Source organism: Sarcophilus harrisii, chromosome 4 (assembly GCF_902635505.1).
Source record: "Sarcophilus harrisii chromosome 4, mSarHar1.11, whole genome shotgun sequence".
In the NCBI taxonomy this organism is placed as follows: domain Eukaryota; kingdom Metazoa; phylum Chordata; class Mammalia; order Dasyuromorphia; family Dasyuridae; genus Sarcophilus; species Sarcophilus harrisii.
The window spans coordinates 373,344,577-373,361,926 of NC_045429.1; the positions used below are offsets into that span (position 1 = coordinate 373,344,577).

A 17,350-nucleotide genomic window follows, 5' to 3' on the forward strand; every position below is an offset into this window, starting at 1 on the left:
CATAATGTAAACTACAGGTTTTCTCTCCTTCAGAAGTGAAATGGGTACTTGTTGACTCTGGGCAGGTGGGAGAAAGGGGATATCAGGACTCAAGGTGTAGCATAAGGCACAAGCCAACAAAATATAAACTCCTTGAAGGCAAGACTCTATTTTTGTCTTTGTATCCCTGATACCAAACATAGTATTTGGCACAGAACAGGCACTTAAAATTGCTTGCTGAAAATATACTTAAAACACACATTCCAAAAAGTTTACAAATTCCTCTTTTAAAATACAATATACCCATGTCCTTTAATCCATTCCCTCCAAAGAGAATTAATTTGCTTTTCTCAGGTTTCTTTTCTCCTAATATTTAGCTAAGGTCTCTGAGAAATTGGGAGCTTTAATTAGGGAGAAATTTTGAAGCTTAACAAATGCCAACAACTTGACTATTGACAGAGGGAAACATAAGGATGCTAGAACCATGGAAGTCAGTAAAAGAAGTATTGGCATTAATATGAGGAGGAGATACAGAAAGAGAAAGGCAAAACTTAAGGTGCCTGGATTGGACTAATCTGAAGTTTTTCTGGTCGAGTGTTTCAAATGGTGAGAATAGTAATCATACAATTTGTCATTGGTAATTTTTTTTTTTTAAAGCAAAATGACAGCTTTGAAGAGAGAGGGAACTAATTTTCCATGTTTTTTTACATGACAAACAACTTCTATACAAATTTATTTTACCATCAATGTTTTTCTAAAAGAATTCCTAGAAATTTCCAAGTGGATAGGAGCTCAAAATAATCCATTTCACATATGAAGAGAACAAACCTTTTGAATATAGGGGAAGAGCTTAGCAAGTAAAGAGTCTGATATATCATTAGCAGACACCAAAGCTGACACAATAGTGGAAGCATAAAAAGTCAGTAGGACTCTTAACTGAGCTGAACTTCCAGGGTACTCTGAAAAAACCTATAAAGGAAAAATCAGAAAGAATTAGATTAGAAAAATAATAACTAGACATAAGTATAAGAATCAAATTATTTTCTTCAGAATTATGAATATTTTATTTATTTATTTTTGCTGAGGCAATTGGGGTTAAGTGACTTGCCCAGGATCACACAAGCTTGGAAGTGTTAAGTGTCTGAGGCCAGATTTGAACTCGGGTCCTCCTGACTTCTGGGCTGGTACTCTATCCACTGTGCCATTTAGCTGCCCAATACTTTATTTTTTTCCATCATCTTATTGTAATGCAAGATAACTGATTCCAAATTATACATCTCACAGTGTCTGCTAAATTGGAAGACTGTGGTAATGATCTAGTTGGCATATTAGAAAGCCAGCACCAGCTGAAGTCTGTCATAGTACCAATATTGCTATATATTTTAAAGCCAATGCTTAGTATGAGGAATTTAACTACCTAAATTAATCATGTTTTGTTCTATTACCAGGGCTTTTCCTCTATTCAGTTGTTCCAGGGAACAATATTTAGCATACTTGAGTCTAGGATAAAAAAAGGTTAAGGGCCACATGCGTATCCGAGGATTGGAGGCTTTGTAAGAGGAATACACAGGGGCTATATTCATAATTGGGGCAATTAAATAAAATTTTCATGTAAGATAATTGCACTGATTACCTCACAGGAGACTAAGCTCTCTTACTAATTAATACCAAAAATTGGATAATTCAACCATTTGATATTTTTTAGTTTTTCTTCTGTAAAATCAGAAGGCTAGATGACCAAATACAACTATTAATAGGCTAATGACTATGACACTGATTCATCATTTGCATAACTAGATGTTCATAAATATAGGAATAAATATTTCTAAAATGGTTGTTTTGATAACTCTAATTCAACTTGTACTAAAATAATTTAACAATTTACTTTTAAAGAAAAGCATTTTTATATTACATAAATATTATCAAATTATCACTTATTAATGCAGATTCCACAGCAAAAAAAAAGGTATCCCCACTGTCTGGATAGATACTCCCTTTTAGTGGCTTAGTGGCCAGTCCCCAAGAGTGATGTGGCCATGAAGAAACCATCACCAGCCTGTTACCACCAGTCTGATGATGAGTCTTTGCAAACATACAGTATCTCATCTGGCCCCTACCTAAATTGAAGACTTTCCTGTCAGACTTGCATTCTACTGGCAAAATTTTGAAAAACAAAAGGCCATCTTCATGCTTTAATGAAGTACTAGAACAGCATTTTAATGCACACTATACATGCAGAATGAAACAATAAATACTAACCTTTACAGATTTGGTTACCAGACTGCATATAAAATCCATGAAACCAAGGTCTTTGTAGCAATGGGTAACCAAAGTTCCTTTGGCTAAATGAACCCCAGACATCTGTTATTGGAAGAAACAGTCAAAATAAATTTAAAAGTTCTAAGACCAATCTACTTTAAACAAATTTAATCAGCTAAACAAATACAGACTGAGTTCCCTGTACTATATTAGTTATACTATTGATTAAAAAAAAAAAGTATTAAGATAGTAAAGGTTTAGGGAAGAGACAGAATTTAAAGGCTGGGTATGATTCTGATCATACAGAATTCTGAATACAGGAAATAACATGAAGAAAAACATGAAGGTTAGAGTTTATGATGTGTCTGTGGTACAGTGAGCACACTTTTTGCTATGATGGGATACGCACATTGTGAAGTAGTGGGAAATAAGGTGGGACATGTAAGATGGTGGGGGCAGAGTTTACATTGGATGTACCATGAAATTGAGAGGATATATATATATATATATCAAAACAGGGTAAGGAAATGGAGAAAGGATAGGGAAAGCAGGCAAATTAAAACTGCAGTTTGAAGAGGAGAAATTCTGGGAGAAGAAACAAACTAGAGATTTGTATTCCCTTTTATCAAATGTTATTTCCATCATCTCTGTCCTATTGCCTGGCCCTGAACCAAAAGCCTACTCTAGACCAGTGGAGGCAAAGTCAGAAGTCATAAAGGGATATATATATATAAATTATAGACTATATGATATGCACTACTCCCCCTCCCCCCCCCCAAGGTTTTCTTTTTCTTTCTTTCTTTTTTTTTTTTTTTTAAAGCTAGATTTCTGGTAGTCTTAGAAATCAGTATTGTTTCTATCTTCCTTGGTTTCTTTGATAATTTAGTGCGCTCACCTGCATTTTTGATTTCCTTCACAAGCTAATTGTACAATATTTCAGAGTCTGATTCTTTTTGTACAGCAAAATAACGTTTTGGTCATGTATACTTATTGTGTATCTAAGTTATATTTTAATATATTTAACATCTACTGGTCATCCTGCCATCTAGGGGAGGGGATGGGGGGGTAAGAGGTGAAAAATTGGAACAAGAGGTTTGGCAATTGTTAATGCTGTAAAGTTACCCATGTATATATCCTGTAAATAAAAGGCTATTAAATAAAAAAAAAATAAATAAATTAATTAAAAAAAAAAAAAAAGATAATTTAGTGCGCTAAAAAGATATGCAACCAATTTTTAAAATTTTGGCCTACCATAATTACTGTAAATTGAGAAGTATTAAACACATACTTTTGCAGACATCTTGCCCTTTTAAGGCTATGTAACAGGAACCTCCCCATTAAAATGCACATTCTCCTAAATTTTGTGTAAGTTTTTAGCTACAAATTGAGGTAATCTGCAAAATTTTACAACACTTTGTGTCATTTTTGTTCTTCTTCCAAAATTCTTTTTGTATACAAAGAACTCAATTTAAAGGGTTCCTATTAGTATTAAATAATATTTCTCAAACTAATTTTCCCTTTATCAAGGTTTTTAATAATGGCAACTATAACTAGAAGTACATAATTTGACAAATGTCATTTAATAATCATACCTTAACAGGTTCCAACCAATTCCATTTATGTGTTGGACTACTAATTTTTAGAAGCTGTATAACACGGACAAATATTTTTGTCTCATGATAAGGAAGAACACAACCAATCAGGCTATCTTGATTGTAAAGATGTATATGAAATCTAGGAAGAAGATGAACAGTTAAAACTTATAAAAAATACATTATTAATATATTCTTCCCCCAATAGATAATTTAAAATGCCACATTTTCTAAACTTATCTATACCAAATTATATTGTGTCATAGACAAATATAGGACATGTTATAAGATACATCAGTTGATATTTAAGTTATGCCAATAAGACAACGACATCACAAAACTTATGGCATGGGAGGACAAAAGGACAGTCAAGGAGGGAAAATGACAAAACCCCTCCCAAGGGGAAGAGCAAGATGATGGCAAAAGTTACACTCTTTTTCTCTTGGGAACTGCTATGTTCTTTCCCCATGACTATGAAAATAAAAGGAATATGCTTCTCTGCAAAGGACTCCAGAGGTACCAGCATTTATTCAGCCTGGCACAGATGGGCTGATGTTTGTCCTAGCTACAAAGGAGTTACAGGGAATCCAACTTGGGGTGCAAACTACAAATTAGGTAAGCTAGGAGAGAGAGTGATTTATCCTTGACATTTTCAGGGCTTCCTCCATGCTTTGAGTCCAGTATTTCTGGAAAATATGGCAACTCAAAAAAAGTGGAGAAGACCTCCTAACAGTTCTTACCATCACTTGGTTTTGGTTGACTTATTTAGGATTATAGAGCCTATTCAAGCTGGTTCTGCTGGGGGAACCCAAGTCAAGTCATCCTACCTTTCTGGGTATCAAATATGTAAATCTTATCTTACATAAAACTAAAAAGGCTGAATTGAATTATTTTAAAAGTTTCCTCTAACTTCTCCAAGACAATTTTAAAGGAATCATCATTAAAAAAAACAAAAAAACAAAAACGCAATCTATCTCCAAAGAGACCTGATGAACCATGAGTACAAATTAAAGTATAATTTTCTCACTTTATTTTTTTGCAATATGGCTAATATGGAAATGTTTTGCATGATTTCATAGTATAACTCAATGGGGAGAGGAAGATGTAGAACGGAAGGAGAGAATTTGTAGCTCCAAATTTAAAAAAAGAATGTTTAAAATAAATGATTTTTTTCTTTCTAAAAAAGGAATGGGGGCAACCAGAAAGTGCAGTGGATAGAATACCATACTGAAATCAAGAGAACCTGCGTTCAAATCTGAACTCAGACTCTTAATACTTACTAGCTGTGTGAGCCTGGGCAAGGCACTTAACCCTAATTGTCTCAAAAAAGAAAAAGGAATGGAAAAAAAAAGAAAAAGGAATTCCATTGAATTGTATAGTACACTAGGCTCAGAGGGTGGCTCGCTGCAGATAACCAGAGGTGGGAAAGACCAGGAAAGAACAAGAGATAAGTGGCAGTCTAGTTTGGTTGAAATGGATGTGAAAACTCTTTGTAACCATAACTTGTCAAGTAAAGGTGTAACCTGTCATTGTTCTTTCCATAATGCCAACAATAAACTATCTTGTACTTCTACAATCCTATTCTTTCATGGAAACAATTTTCATGACTATGGGATTTATAAATATGGTTATCTGTATTACACTATATAGTATAAAGAGGCAATCTCCACCTAAAGTCATTATTCTCTTGGGAAAAAAAAGTCAAATGACATTGCATAATTAATAATCATGGAGTTAGTTCTATTGGAACAATGTCATCTAGAAAGTTTTCACACACAAAGGAAGTTTTCAAAGCTTACAATGGAATTGGCATTAATGTGAAAGACCCTGAATTATTCAGGGTGTGTGTGTGTGTGTGTGTGTGTGTGTGTGTGTGTGTGTGTGTGTGTGTGTGTGTGTGTGTGTGTGTGTATATACACTCTCACCTCTGTGACTTTTAAATCAGATGATTTTTTAAAATGCCAATTAAATATTAAATCATTTGAGCTCCATCCATTATATCAATCTCACTGATCTATTCCCTCAACTAAATACTGCAACGAACGACAAAAACATTAATCTTCCAGGACTGGCTGAATTTTTTAAAAAAGTAAATGTCTGAAGCACAATTAGGAATATACTTATTAGTATAAATGGTCTATTCTCCCTTTAAGAAAAGGGTAGATATGTTTACTTTAACATGGAGAGGTATAGAATTAGAAGTTTACTTCTAAGTCTTATAACCACACACAGAGGAAAACATGAATAGTTGAGACCCAAACTTTCAAATGCATATAAAAACTGATTTGTTCTGGAAAAAGAAATTACTTGATTTTTTTTTCTTTTAATAACACACTTTCAAAGAATTTTTGAGCTGGAAAGAATTTTAAAGATTGTCTAGACTAGGAGTTCTTACTCTGGAAAATATTAACTTTTTCTTTCTTTTTTTGGCTAAGGCAATTGGGGTTAAGTGACTTGCCTACAGCCATACAGCTAGGAAGTGTTAAGTGTCTGAGGCCAGATTTGAATTTAGGTCTCCTGACTTAGGACTAGTGCTCTATCCACTGTGCTGACTAGCTGCCCCAATATTAACATATTCTTAAAAAAAATTTTGGTAAATGGATTTCAACATTGATTTCCTTTGTAATTCCATTTAAAAACATTATTCTGAGGATTCTACAAGCTTTATTAAAGTACCAAAGGGCTATGGCATTTAAAAAACAAAAAATTTAAATTCTTCAAGTCTAAGCTGATATAGATGAGGTCACAGAGGGTCAAAGGTAAGTGATTTGTCTAAATTTATACTCATATAAAAGGGCAGTCAATGCTCCTTTCACTACAGCAGATTTTCTATCTACATATCAGGTACGTTGAGAGGAATCAAAATGCAGCAATGAGATATACTGGTTCAAAAAACCCTACTACATTATTGACGTTTATTACTAACCTATTAAAAGCATTTGAGATTAGACAAAAAAATGGAGAAAGGTGCACATAGTTGCAAGTATGTGACCATGACTTTTCCCAAACAATTCAAGAAATGGAGGTTAATTCTACACAGAAAAGGACATTTGAATATATCTTGCCCCAGGTGTATATGGACATTCTCAAGATGGGTGGATTGGACTCACTTAAACAAAGACATTTTAAGCCATTAATTACAAGTTCCTATTAACAATTTTTGTAAATATCCAAATAAAAGATAAATTTTAATGCTGGAATTGAATGCTTATCTAATATTTAGATCCTGCAATATAACGGAAAAAAAATCTAACACACTTTAAATTAACTACACAAATGAATACTTGGAATCATTTTAGTTATTTTTAAAAAATACTTAGAATTTTAAGGCTATTAGTATGAATACTGTTTAACTGATTACCTGTGAATCAACCACTCTAGGCACTTCTGTGCTGGTTTAAGCATGAAATAAGGAGACAAGTGTATAAGAAATAATGAGATATTTTCATCCAGTTGTTTGTTTACTGCCTTAGTCTGAACACTCCTCTCCAAACTTTTCGCCAACTGGCTAAACAAAGAAGACTCAAACTTCTGAAATGAAGGATCGATTCCAATAAGCTCTTCAAGTCCAGTACATCCTAAGGGAAAAAAAAAGTAGAGTGATTTTATATAAAAGACAACACATCTTACTGCCAAGACCTAGAAATATTAGAATGGCATGTCACCACTATTATCCTTAATTCAAATATATGACATTTTAAAACAATGTATTTAGTATTTAAAATACCCCAGTGAATGTCTAGAGATTTGAGTAATACCACAAAAGTAGATGAACTCTTTCCTAATTCTGATTCTACCAGAAATTTGCTGTGTGATTTAAAAAGTATTTGGCTAAATTCTTAAGTGAAGAAAATATTTATCAAGGAAAAAAAATAATCACTTAAGGTGTAACAAGCATTTGAAAATCCTTAAAAGTCGTCACCAAATAAGAGCATTGACTTTCAAGTGAGATAATGTGAATTCAAAGGCAAATAGCCCTACTTTTTTGGGTCTCAATTTCCAGAGTGTGAAATGAGTGGGTTAAGATCAGATGACGTCTAAGTTCTCTTCCAGCTCTAAATACTATAAAATTATTGATGTAAACTATAATATTTTCTCTGTGGTTTCTTGTTAAGAGTTAAATATTAGGGATTTCAAACTACTTAACATATAATTTATCTCCATCTCAAATATGAAGACGCATAAACATTTCTGATCTAATCATTTATCTTACTATTCCTTTTCCAATTCAAGTAGGTTTAGCTAATATTATTACTACTCTCTTACTGTATGAAAACTTTATAGTTCAAAATAATACTGAATTTTATAGATGGAAGGAAGATCAGTTCTAGCTTATTCCTGAATAGAAATCTCTTCCACAGCATCTGCACATGTGATTTCCATCCTTTGAAAGAGAATGCCCTACCTCCATCCACCATCCTCCACTCTTGGTCAAAGTCCAAGATAGAGAGCTCATCATCTTCTGAAGCAGGCCATCCTACTTTTAAATAGTTCTAATTATTAGGAAATTTTCCCTTATAGGAGTCAAATCTTCCCAGGCTAAACATCCATGCTACAAGTTCTGTTTGCTGAGATCAAACAAAATAAATCTAAATGCTTTCCTACATACAACCCTTTAAGCATTTGAATATAGATACACTTTCTCTCTAAAATGCCCTCTTTTCTAAGATATACATCTCACATTTCTTCATCAGTTCAGTTAATTTCTTCTGATCACACTCTGATTTGTCAATGCCCTTCTGAATTTGTGGTACCTAAATAGTACCCATAGCACAGATCCCATGACAGATCACACATTTCCTTTTATGCCAGAGCTTCTTCTTTATCAGAGAAATTTCTCATTTCTGGCAGAGCCTAAAACTCATACTTCACCAAGCTAGATCTAGAAGGGAATTTATAAGCCATCCAGTCTAATTCCCTCATTTTACAAATGAAGAAACTGAGGCTCAAAGAGAATAGATGACTTATCTAAGGTCATGAAGTTATTAAGAAGCAGAGGTGGGAATTAAAATTCAAGCATTCCAATTCTAAAGTCAGAGAGACTCTTTATATGACATACTGACAACTATTTTTTGGTATCCCTTTTACTATAAAGCACAGGTATCAAAGTCATGACCCTCCTGCATAGAATGCAGTCAAATTAAAACCAGATCAAAGTGTTACTGGGAAATATTTAACACAATCAGTTATAATACAATATAGACGTTAATTTGTGGTTTTCTTAGGCAATATATGATCCATAAGGATTTGTTTCTATATGAGTTTGAAGACAGTGGTAACACAAGAAGGATCACAGTAGCTTTCTAATATATTGATTTTTTTTTTTTTTTAAATCCACAAAGCCTGTAGCAGAGAGCAAGTTTAACACAACAAGTTTTGGTTCTCAATCCTCTAATTTAGATGTAACATAAAACAAGTCCTAAAAGCAGCATACAACATAGAAGAGAATGTTAAGTATACCAGAAAGGGAAGAAAGGCTTTTGTATTAATGAAGAAAATAAACATAATTTTTTTTAAAAACATAATGTAGTTACCTATAGCAAAGATGGTATCTCTGTCAATGCTGGCTGCTTCCTTACAATCAAATAGTAAGGATGCAACCTCATGCCTAGCCAAGAGACTGGGATCATTTTGAGGGAGAGCAAGACGTTGTAGTTGCTGCGATAAAGATGTCATCTTTTACCACCTTTAAAAAAAAAAAAAGACAACAGTAATAATAAGCAATCCTAGAAACTTAGACAGTAGATATGAAGACCATAAGCAAATATCACTCCAGCCTAAGTATTCTCTTGTATCAGACTTTCAACCAATCAACAAACATTTACTAAGCATCTACTTTGTGCTAGACACTGTGCTAATGCTAGAGACCCACAGAGACAAAACAAATTTTCTGCCTTTAAACTCACACTTTAATAGGTGAGATGATATATATGTATAAGCACAACATATACAAAATGAATATAAAGTAATATGGAGGGAGGAGGCATTAGAAACTGGGGGATTCGGAAAAGTTCTCATGCAAAGACCACAATTAGAAATTCTAAAGGAAAGAGGTGAGAAGAGTACATGTCAAGCACAAGTATACACAGCTGGGGAATGGTGTAGTTAACAACAAATGTGGCTAGGTGGAGAAACGTGTGAAGGGTGGCAATGCACAATGAGCCTGGAAAATCCAGGTTGCAAAGGGAATAAAATGTCAGATGAATTTTTATTTTGTTCTAGAGTCTAGACTTTCTATTATATGGATTATATTGAGTAGAGAAGTGACACAGTCAGACCTGCATTTTAGGAATTCAACTGGGAAGAAGATAAACTGGCAAGGGAGAGGCTGGAGCATGTAAGACAAAGTTGAAGATGACTAAAATACTACAGGTGAGAAGTGATGAGGGCCTGAACTACAGAGACATCAAAACGTAACAAATGATTAGATATCTGGGGTGAGAAAGAGGGGAAGATGACTGAGGTTTCACTGGATGACTGAAAGGATGATGATACCATTGGCAAAAATACAGTAGTACTGAGTCTGTATCCCAAAGAAATAAAAATTAAAAAGGGAAAAAAATGTGCATATGTGCACAATGTGCATATGTGCAAAAATGCTTATAGTAGCTCTCTTTGTAGTAGTAAGGAACTGGAAACTGAGTGGATACCATCAGTTGGAGAATGGCTGAATAAGTTATGGAATATTATTATTCTATAAGAAAGGATCAGCAGGATGATTTCAGAAAAGCCTGGAAAGATATATAAATTGACCCTGAGGGAAGTCAGCAGAACTAGGAAAATGTTGTACATAGCAACAAGATTATGTGATAATCAACTATAAGGGACTTGGCTCTTCTCAACAACGAGGTGACTTCAAGGCAATTCCAATACACTTGGCATAAAGAAAGAACTATGTGGATCAACACATAGTATTTTCACTTTTTGGTTTGATTTTTCCTTCCTCATGTATTTTTTTTCCTTTTTGGTCTGATTTTTTTTTTTTTTTTTTTTTTTGCATAACACAACAAATACAGAAATATGTTTTTTTTTCTTTTCGGTCTGATTTTTTTTTTTGGCATAACACAACAAATACAAAAATACTTTTTTTTCCCTTTTTGGTCTGATTTTTTTTTTTTTTTTTGCATAACACAACAGATACAGAAATATGTTTTTTTTTCCTTTTTGGTCTGATTTTTTTTTTTTTTTTGCATAACACAACAAATACAGAAATATGTTTAAAAGGATTGTACACATTTAACATATATCTGATTGCTTGCTCCCTTGGAGTAGGGAGAGATAAGGGAGAGAGAGAGAAAAATTTAGAACACAAACTTTTTGTAAAACTGCATAGAGGCGTGGACAATTTACTCCCAACAGAGTGAAGAGAGAGAGAGAGAGAAAGGTCCTGAACAGAGTCTTGGGGTACACCCAGTTAGGGAGGTTAAAGTAAAGGAGATTATAATGCAGGAAAGGAGAAGGAAAAAATGTCAAGAAAAGGAAGAGAACATAAAAGAGCAGCATCAGGAAAACTCAGCAGAGGATCCAAAAAAAGTCAAAACAGTCTTGAGTATTGAGAAGGAAAAAAAAAGTACTTACCTGACAATTTCGAATCACGGTTCAGAAATTGGATAGCTAAAGGTGGAAAAAGTGAATATAGAGATCTTAAGACAGTTTCCCCCCAGGAATTTGACTGTGAAAGAGAAAAGACCCCATGGGGCAATGGCTTGAAGAGAAGAAAAGGGGTTAAGGGAAGGTATTGAGACGTTAAGAATGCAGCAGATAATGGGAGAACTTAAGGACTTGGGGAAAAGGATGCGCTAAGGGAAGACTGCCTAAAGATATGAGAGCGAGGGGTCCAGGAGACAAGTCCACAGCAACGAGGTGGCCTTGGAGGAAGAGCAACCTCTTCGCTAGAGACTGAACAAGGAATGGGGGCTGACGTCCGGGGGTCTGCGGACGTGAGGCAGAAGAGAAAATACTCGCAAAGGCTGATTTTGCACCGGGCTGGAAGGAGGCTGCGAAGGCCGCCCCGCAGGGGCAGACTTTAGATTTACAGACACGTGGGAGAAGACACACCCCTCTTGGGGTTCACCAGCCCCGAAGCAGCCGAGTCGGGACTCCAAATGTCTGCCCGAACAGACCCACACAGGGCCGTGGTCTCCGTAACTCACCGGCGGGAGCTGCGGCTGCCTATTACCCACCCCCGGCCCGGTCCCCTTCTCCCCTCCCCCCGGTCCCTTTCTCCCCTCCCCCCCAGACCAGAATACAGCACTCCTCGCTGCCCTTCCGCTGGGAAGTGACACCGGCACCCGCCCCCGCTCCATTCCCTGCTTAATCTCGCTTCGCTCACTCACCCACTTAACGCAGACTTTTAAGGGGATCAAATACTAGTCCGCAAGGTTCCCCCACATGGGAACTCTAAACCGGAACCCTGACCCCGGAAGCAATGGGTGCTGCGCAAGAGCACTTCCAGGTTCACTCTCGCGAGAGAACTCACGTCACAACGGAAACTATCCTACTCTCTGCAGGAGTCGCCCCGCCCTCTGAGGCCTCTTAAGGCGGAGCTATGTGTCCACGTGACCCCTTGCTTTCCCTCTTTTTCTTTACCCTGAAATTCGAGGCCCTTGTAGCTTGTTCTAGCAATGGAATTGAATTTTCTTCTTCCAGTCTTTTCCTCTGACTGATCTTTTTGGGGGAGCCTTGATTTGGAGAGAGTTAGAAAATCTAGCTCCTCCATTGTACCTAAAAATGCAGTAGAAGCAACGTGAAAACACTGGCTGTGTGACCTTGGGCAAGTCACTTAACTCTCTTTGCCTCAGTTTCCTCATCTGTAAAATGAGCTGAAGAAGGAAATGACAAATCGCTCCAGTAATTTTGCCAAGAAAACCCCAAATGGGGTCATGAAGTTGAAACTATGAAACAACAAGGACACCCCCCCCCCAAAAAAAAAACAAAACAAAACCGTGGAAACAATTCTAGATAAACAAAAAAATGGAAATGGGAAATTGGCATTCTCAGAAGAAACACCCTAGTATCGAGAGGGACAAGGTGGACTTACAATAAGCCAGGGAATTCAGAAGGCAAAGATGTTGAGGAGAGAGAACATTCTAGGAAGAAGAAGGAGGACATCAAGTGCAGAGAGGAGGTGTCTTCTCTGAGGAATAACAAAACAGCTCCTTTTTATTCTATCCTAGAGCATGAGGTAAAGTGTAAGAACCCTGGAGAGATTAGAAAGAGTCCCATTATGAACTCTATTTCACATTGTGAATTCTATTTCAAAAAATAGAATTTTATCCTCGAAATAATATGGAATTATTAGGTTTAAAAAAATTAATCTGTTCCTTCCGTTATTGAACAAATAGTGGACAAATAGACACAAAACAGAAAGAAGTCCTTAAAGCATAATTGCATAGTTTGGCATAGCAATTCTTAGTATTTTTGATCTTAGGACCCATTTATTATATATATATATATATACACATATATATATATGTATGTGTGTGTGTATTTTTTATATTTTCTTTTTTTAAATTTATTTAATAACCTTTTATTTACAGGTTATATGTATGGGTAACTTTACAGCATTGACAATTGCTAAACCTCTTGTTTCAATTTTTCCTCTCTTTCCCCCACCCCCTCCCCCAGATGGCAGGATGACCAGTAGATGTTAAATACATTAAAATATAAATTAGATACACAATAAGTATACATGACCAAAACGTTATTTTGCTGTACAAAAAGAATCAGACTCTGAAATATTGTACAATTAGCTTGTGAAGGAAATCAAAAATGCAGGTGGGCAAAAATAGAGGGATGGGGAATTCAATGTAATGGTTTTTAGTCATCTCCCAGAGTTCCTTCGCTGGACGTAGCTGATTCAGTTCATTACTGCTCCATTGGAAATGATTTGGTTGATCTCATTGCTGAGAATGGCCAAGTCCATCAGAATTGATCATTATATAGTATTGTTGTTGAAGTATATAATGATCTCTTGAACCTGTTTGTTTCACTCAGCATCAGTTCGTGTAAGTCTCTCCAGGCCTTTCTGAAATCATCCTGTTGGTCATTTCTTACAGAACAATAATCTTCCATAATATTCATATACCACGATTTATTCAGCCATTCTCCAACTGATGGGCATCCACTCAGTTTTAGGACCTATTTATACTCTTCAAAATTATTGAGGACCTATTTTGTTTATGTGAGTTTTCTACTGAGGTTTACCACATCAGAAATTAGAAGTTTTAATATTATTATGAAAATGGTTTTTATAACTCAGGGAATTCTTGAAAAGGTTTTCAGGACCCTCGGGGGTCCTTAATATAATGACAATTGTTCTGACAAAACAAATTGCCGATTTAGTCTGAAAGCATCATCTCTTGGGAACCGAATGGCATATTTCATCTTCATTATTTTGGAGTCTTGGTATATCATTGTATTTGTAAGAATTTTAAAATCCTTCAAAGTTCTTTTCTTCTATAATGTTATTGTATCCAATGTTCTGTTCACTCAACTTTGCATCATCTTCACAGTTTTCTCTGAAATTTTTTATTTTATCACTTCTTATAGCACAACAATATTCTATCATATTCAAATACCATAATTTGTTTAGCTTTTCCCTAATAGTAATATGCCCTCTTAGTTTCTCGTTGTGGGCTACTGTAAACAGAGGTGTGCCATAAATATTTTTGTACATATAGATTATTTTCTTCTTTCTTGGAAATAAACTTCTAGTAGCTAACAAAGCTAGGTCCAAGGGTATACACAATTTGGTAACTTTCTGGATATTGAGTTGGATATTGTTATTCCAAATGACCAGACCAAGTCATATTCCCACCAATAGTACACTATTTTACCTGTTTTCCCAAAGCAAGAAGAGAAGATTTCCTGGGCAGCACAGCCCTTAGCATCTAGACCTTTTTGTCTTTATCTTTTTTAGAAAAGGGAACTTTCCTAGGTAGCACTAACTTTAGTGATTATTTTCCAGTCAACACCAAATTTGAGTTTGGGATAAGGCCTTCTAGAGAAGGGGTATCACCAAGGCAGTGACTTTCTTGATAAAAGAAGATCATACCTGTAGTCCCTACTGTCAAAAAGAATAGTAGCAAAAGTCTAAAGTCACAATTGGTGGAAGGTCAGAGAATGCAATTGCCTCTCAGTTTCCTTGTATCATCATCATCCTCTCACATGAAGAGATCCATTCTACAGGTCTGAGTTAGACCTCCATCAGCCACTGGCAGATGGCTCCCAAATCACAACACTCAATGTGGTGATTCTATTCAAGTCACAATCTCTCTTTTGTTCTCAGTTTCCTCATTTGTAAGATGGGATTGTTAACAGAACCCACTTCACAAGATTACCATGAAGATAAAAATGAAATAACATGCAAACATTTTGCAAACAATAAATAGCTATATAAATATGAGCTATGGGAACTGGGGAACTATTCCTCATATTGGAGACTTAGATATGAACTATTTTCAAAGATTTTCCAGGCAGACTCTTGATGTGATGAGGACATTAGCCAAAGAAAGAGTGGTTTTAGGGAGAGCCCTCAAGATTGTGTTTAGTACAAGTTAACCCCAAGAGTTGGGATATTAGGCTACTGTTATGTGGCCTCTATAAGAAAATTCAAATGAAAAAGTCTCAGACAAGATCTTGATATAGTAGAAACCCTAATAGCAGTAAAGACTCCAATATTTTTCAAGTAATCACAGGTCACCTGGCCTTTGGAATGATGTAGTTACCTTAGGAATGTAGTTATTAGAGAATGATATGGCACAACCTTGGAGAACATTTGTGAAAAAGGGAGTTGGTTCTGATATCTTTGTTCCATTAAACTATCCTTCAAGGATGTCTGACTTGCCATCCAAAAGTCTGGGCTGCTATCTTGTACCTGGATTCAAGCAATGAGTACTTAGTTTTATGAAATAAAAGAGGGATCCTTGTTAGTTCCCATTACCAAATTTCTCACTAATCATGTTGACCACAAACTCATGGTGTCATTCATCCTGCTGTATTCTTTGTTCTGCACTCCCCAACTCCATCTTTAACAGTTTTGAATGCAAATATATCTATTTATTTGCTCCTTGCTCTTTGTTATCTTCCATTTTTGAAATTTAGCCCATTTTAACTGGTGTTAAAATTATAAGAAAACTTTGTTTCTTGACTTAGAAATTATCTAAGCTTTCAAATTCTTTTGGAATACCCATGACACCAGTCTGGAACCCCAAAATACTTCAGTGATACACCTTTGAACCCTAACAACCAGATGGTTGAAACCTATTTTACAAACATAAAAGTTCATTAAACTAATAGGAAAAAACTTTGATCAATCCCCTGCTTACAAATGTACTAATTTATTAGGTTGATTGACTGTTCCAGATGCAAATCATAAACTGGATCATAGTTGCTTTTTATCCATTCAATTTTTCCATCACAAATTCTTAGGTTGATCTCTGTGGAATAATCATTGACTTTTTGCTGGTTCTGTTGTCTTTTGAATCACTTTCAGTTTTGGTTAGGTGATTTATGGATATATGGCATCACTAAAAAATATAGATTTCAAAGACAGATTTTTTGCTGCAGGAAGCAGTAAATAATATAATAAAATTAAGCTGAGGGTATCATTTGAAATGAGAGCTCTCTATGTAAGCTATAGAAATTTTAATTAGAAAAAAATTATGTTTGTTCTGTCCATTTCACTTTGGCCAGCAAATGCCTCTCTAAATAAAGAATTACATGGTAGTACAGCATGCAAGTTAGTGAAGAGAAAAGAATACCCTCAGAAAAAACTTAGGAATCAAATGAGAATTATTAGAAACCACTAAAAATAGCAAAGAAATGATACAGTCTTCAAAATCTGCTACCAGATTGATGTGATGGTGTGGCATTGTTTTCTAATAAGGACTTCTGAGCTTTGCTCTTTTTTGTTGTTGTTCAGAAAGTTTTATCTCTGATGTGTGTTAGAGATATTTCATCTTTTGGGGAAGTTTCCAAGAGGGAGATCTGTGGAAAGCAAGGTGTTAGCTACTACTTCTGTTTTCAAAATTTTTGAGTGGAGTAATTGATTATTATTTCATGTAAGTTTTATCCTGTGGTCCTATTTGAGGTTTTCTTGACAAAAATACTAGAATGTTTTGCCAATTCCCCCCGCCAGCTCATTTTATAGATGAGAAACTGAGGCAAACAGGATTAAGTGACTTGCTTAGGATCACACAGCTAGTACGTGTCTGAGGCTAAATTTGAATTTAAATGAGCCTTCCTACTTCCAGGATTGGCATTGTATCCACTATACCATCTTGCTGCCCCAGTAATTGGTTGAGGAATATGAAAATGTAGAGCTAGGATGTTTCATTTACTCAAACTTGGCTAACAAAGGAAAGATTTGGAAGATCTGATCTATGACTCCAGGTGCTACCAGTCATTTGGCACCAGACAAAAATTTATTTTATCAAATTACAATTGGTTCTCTGCTGGTATTATGGATGAAAGCAAAAGAATAAACAGTTAAAACTACAGAGATACATATTATAATC

General features: G+C 35.4%; 1 protein-coding gene across 2 annotated transcripts in view; it reads right to left on the reverse strand.

Annotated features, from left to right (window-relative positions):
- The window catches only part of HEATR1 (HEAT repeat containing 1), a 57,159-nt gene extending 44,875 nt beyond the window's left edge, over nucleotides 1-12,284 (reverse strand). For both annotated transcript variants that reach the window (XM_012547958.3, XM_023502057.2), the window contains exons 1-6: nucleotides 12,167-12,284; nucleotides 9,365-9,516; nucleotides 7,192-7,408; nucleotides 3,831-3,972; nucleotides 2,239-2,340; nucleotides 808-948 (exon numbers count right to left, since the gene is read on the reverse strand). In XM_012547958.3, coding sequence (XP_012403412.1) covers nucleotides 808-948; nucleotides 2,239-2,340; nucleotides 3,831-3,972; nucleotides 7,192-7,408; nucleotides 9,365-9,506 — 744 coding nt within the window. In that variant the 5' untranslated portion in view covers nucleotides 9,507-9,516; nucleotides 12,167-12,284. The remainder of the gene's footprint in view (nucleotides 1-807; nucleotides 949-2,238; nucleotides 2,341-3,830; nucleotides 3,973-7,191; nucleotides 7,409-9,364; nucleotides 9,517-12,166) is intronic.
- Between the last annotated feature and the right edge of the window lie 5,066 nt (nucleotides 12,285-17,350).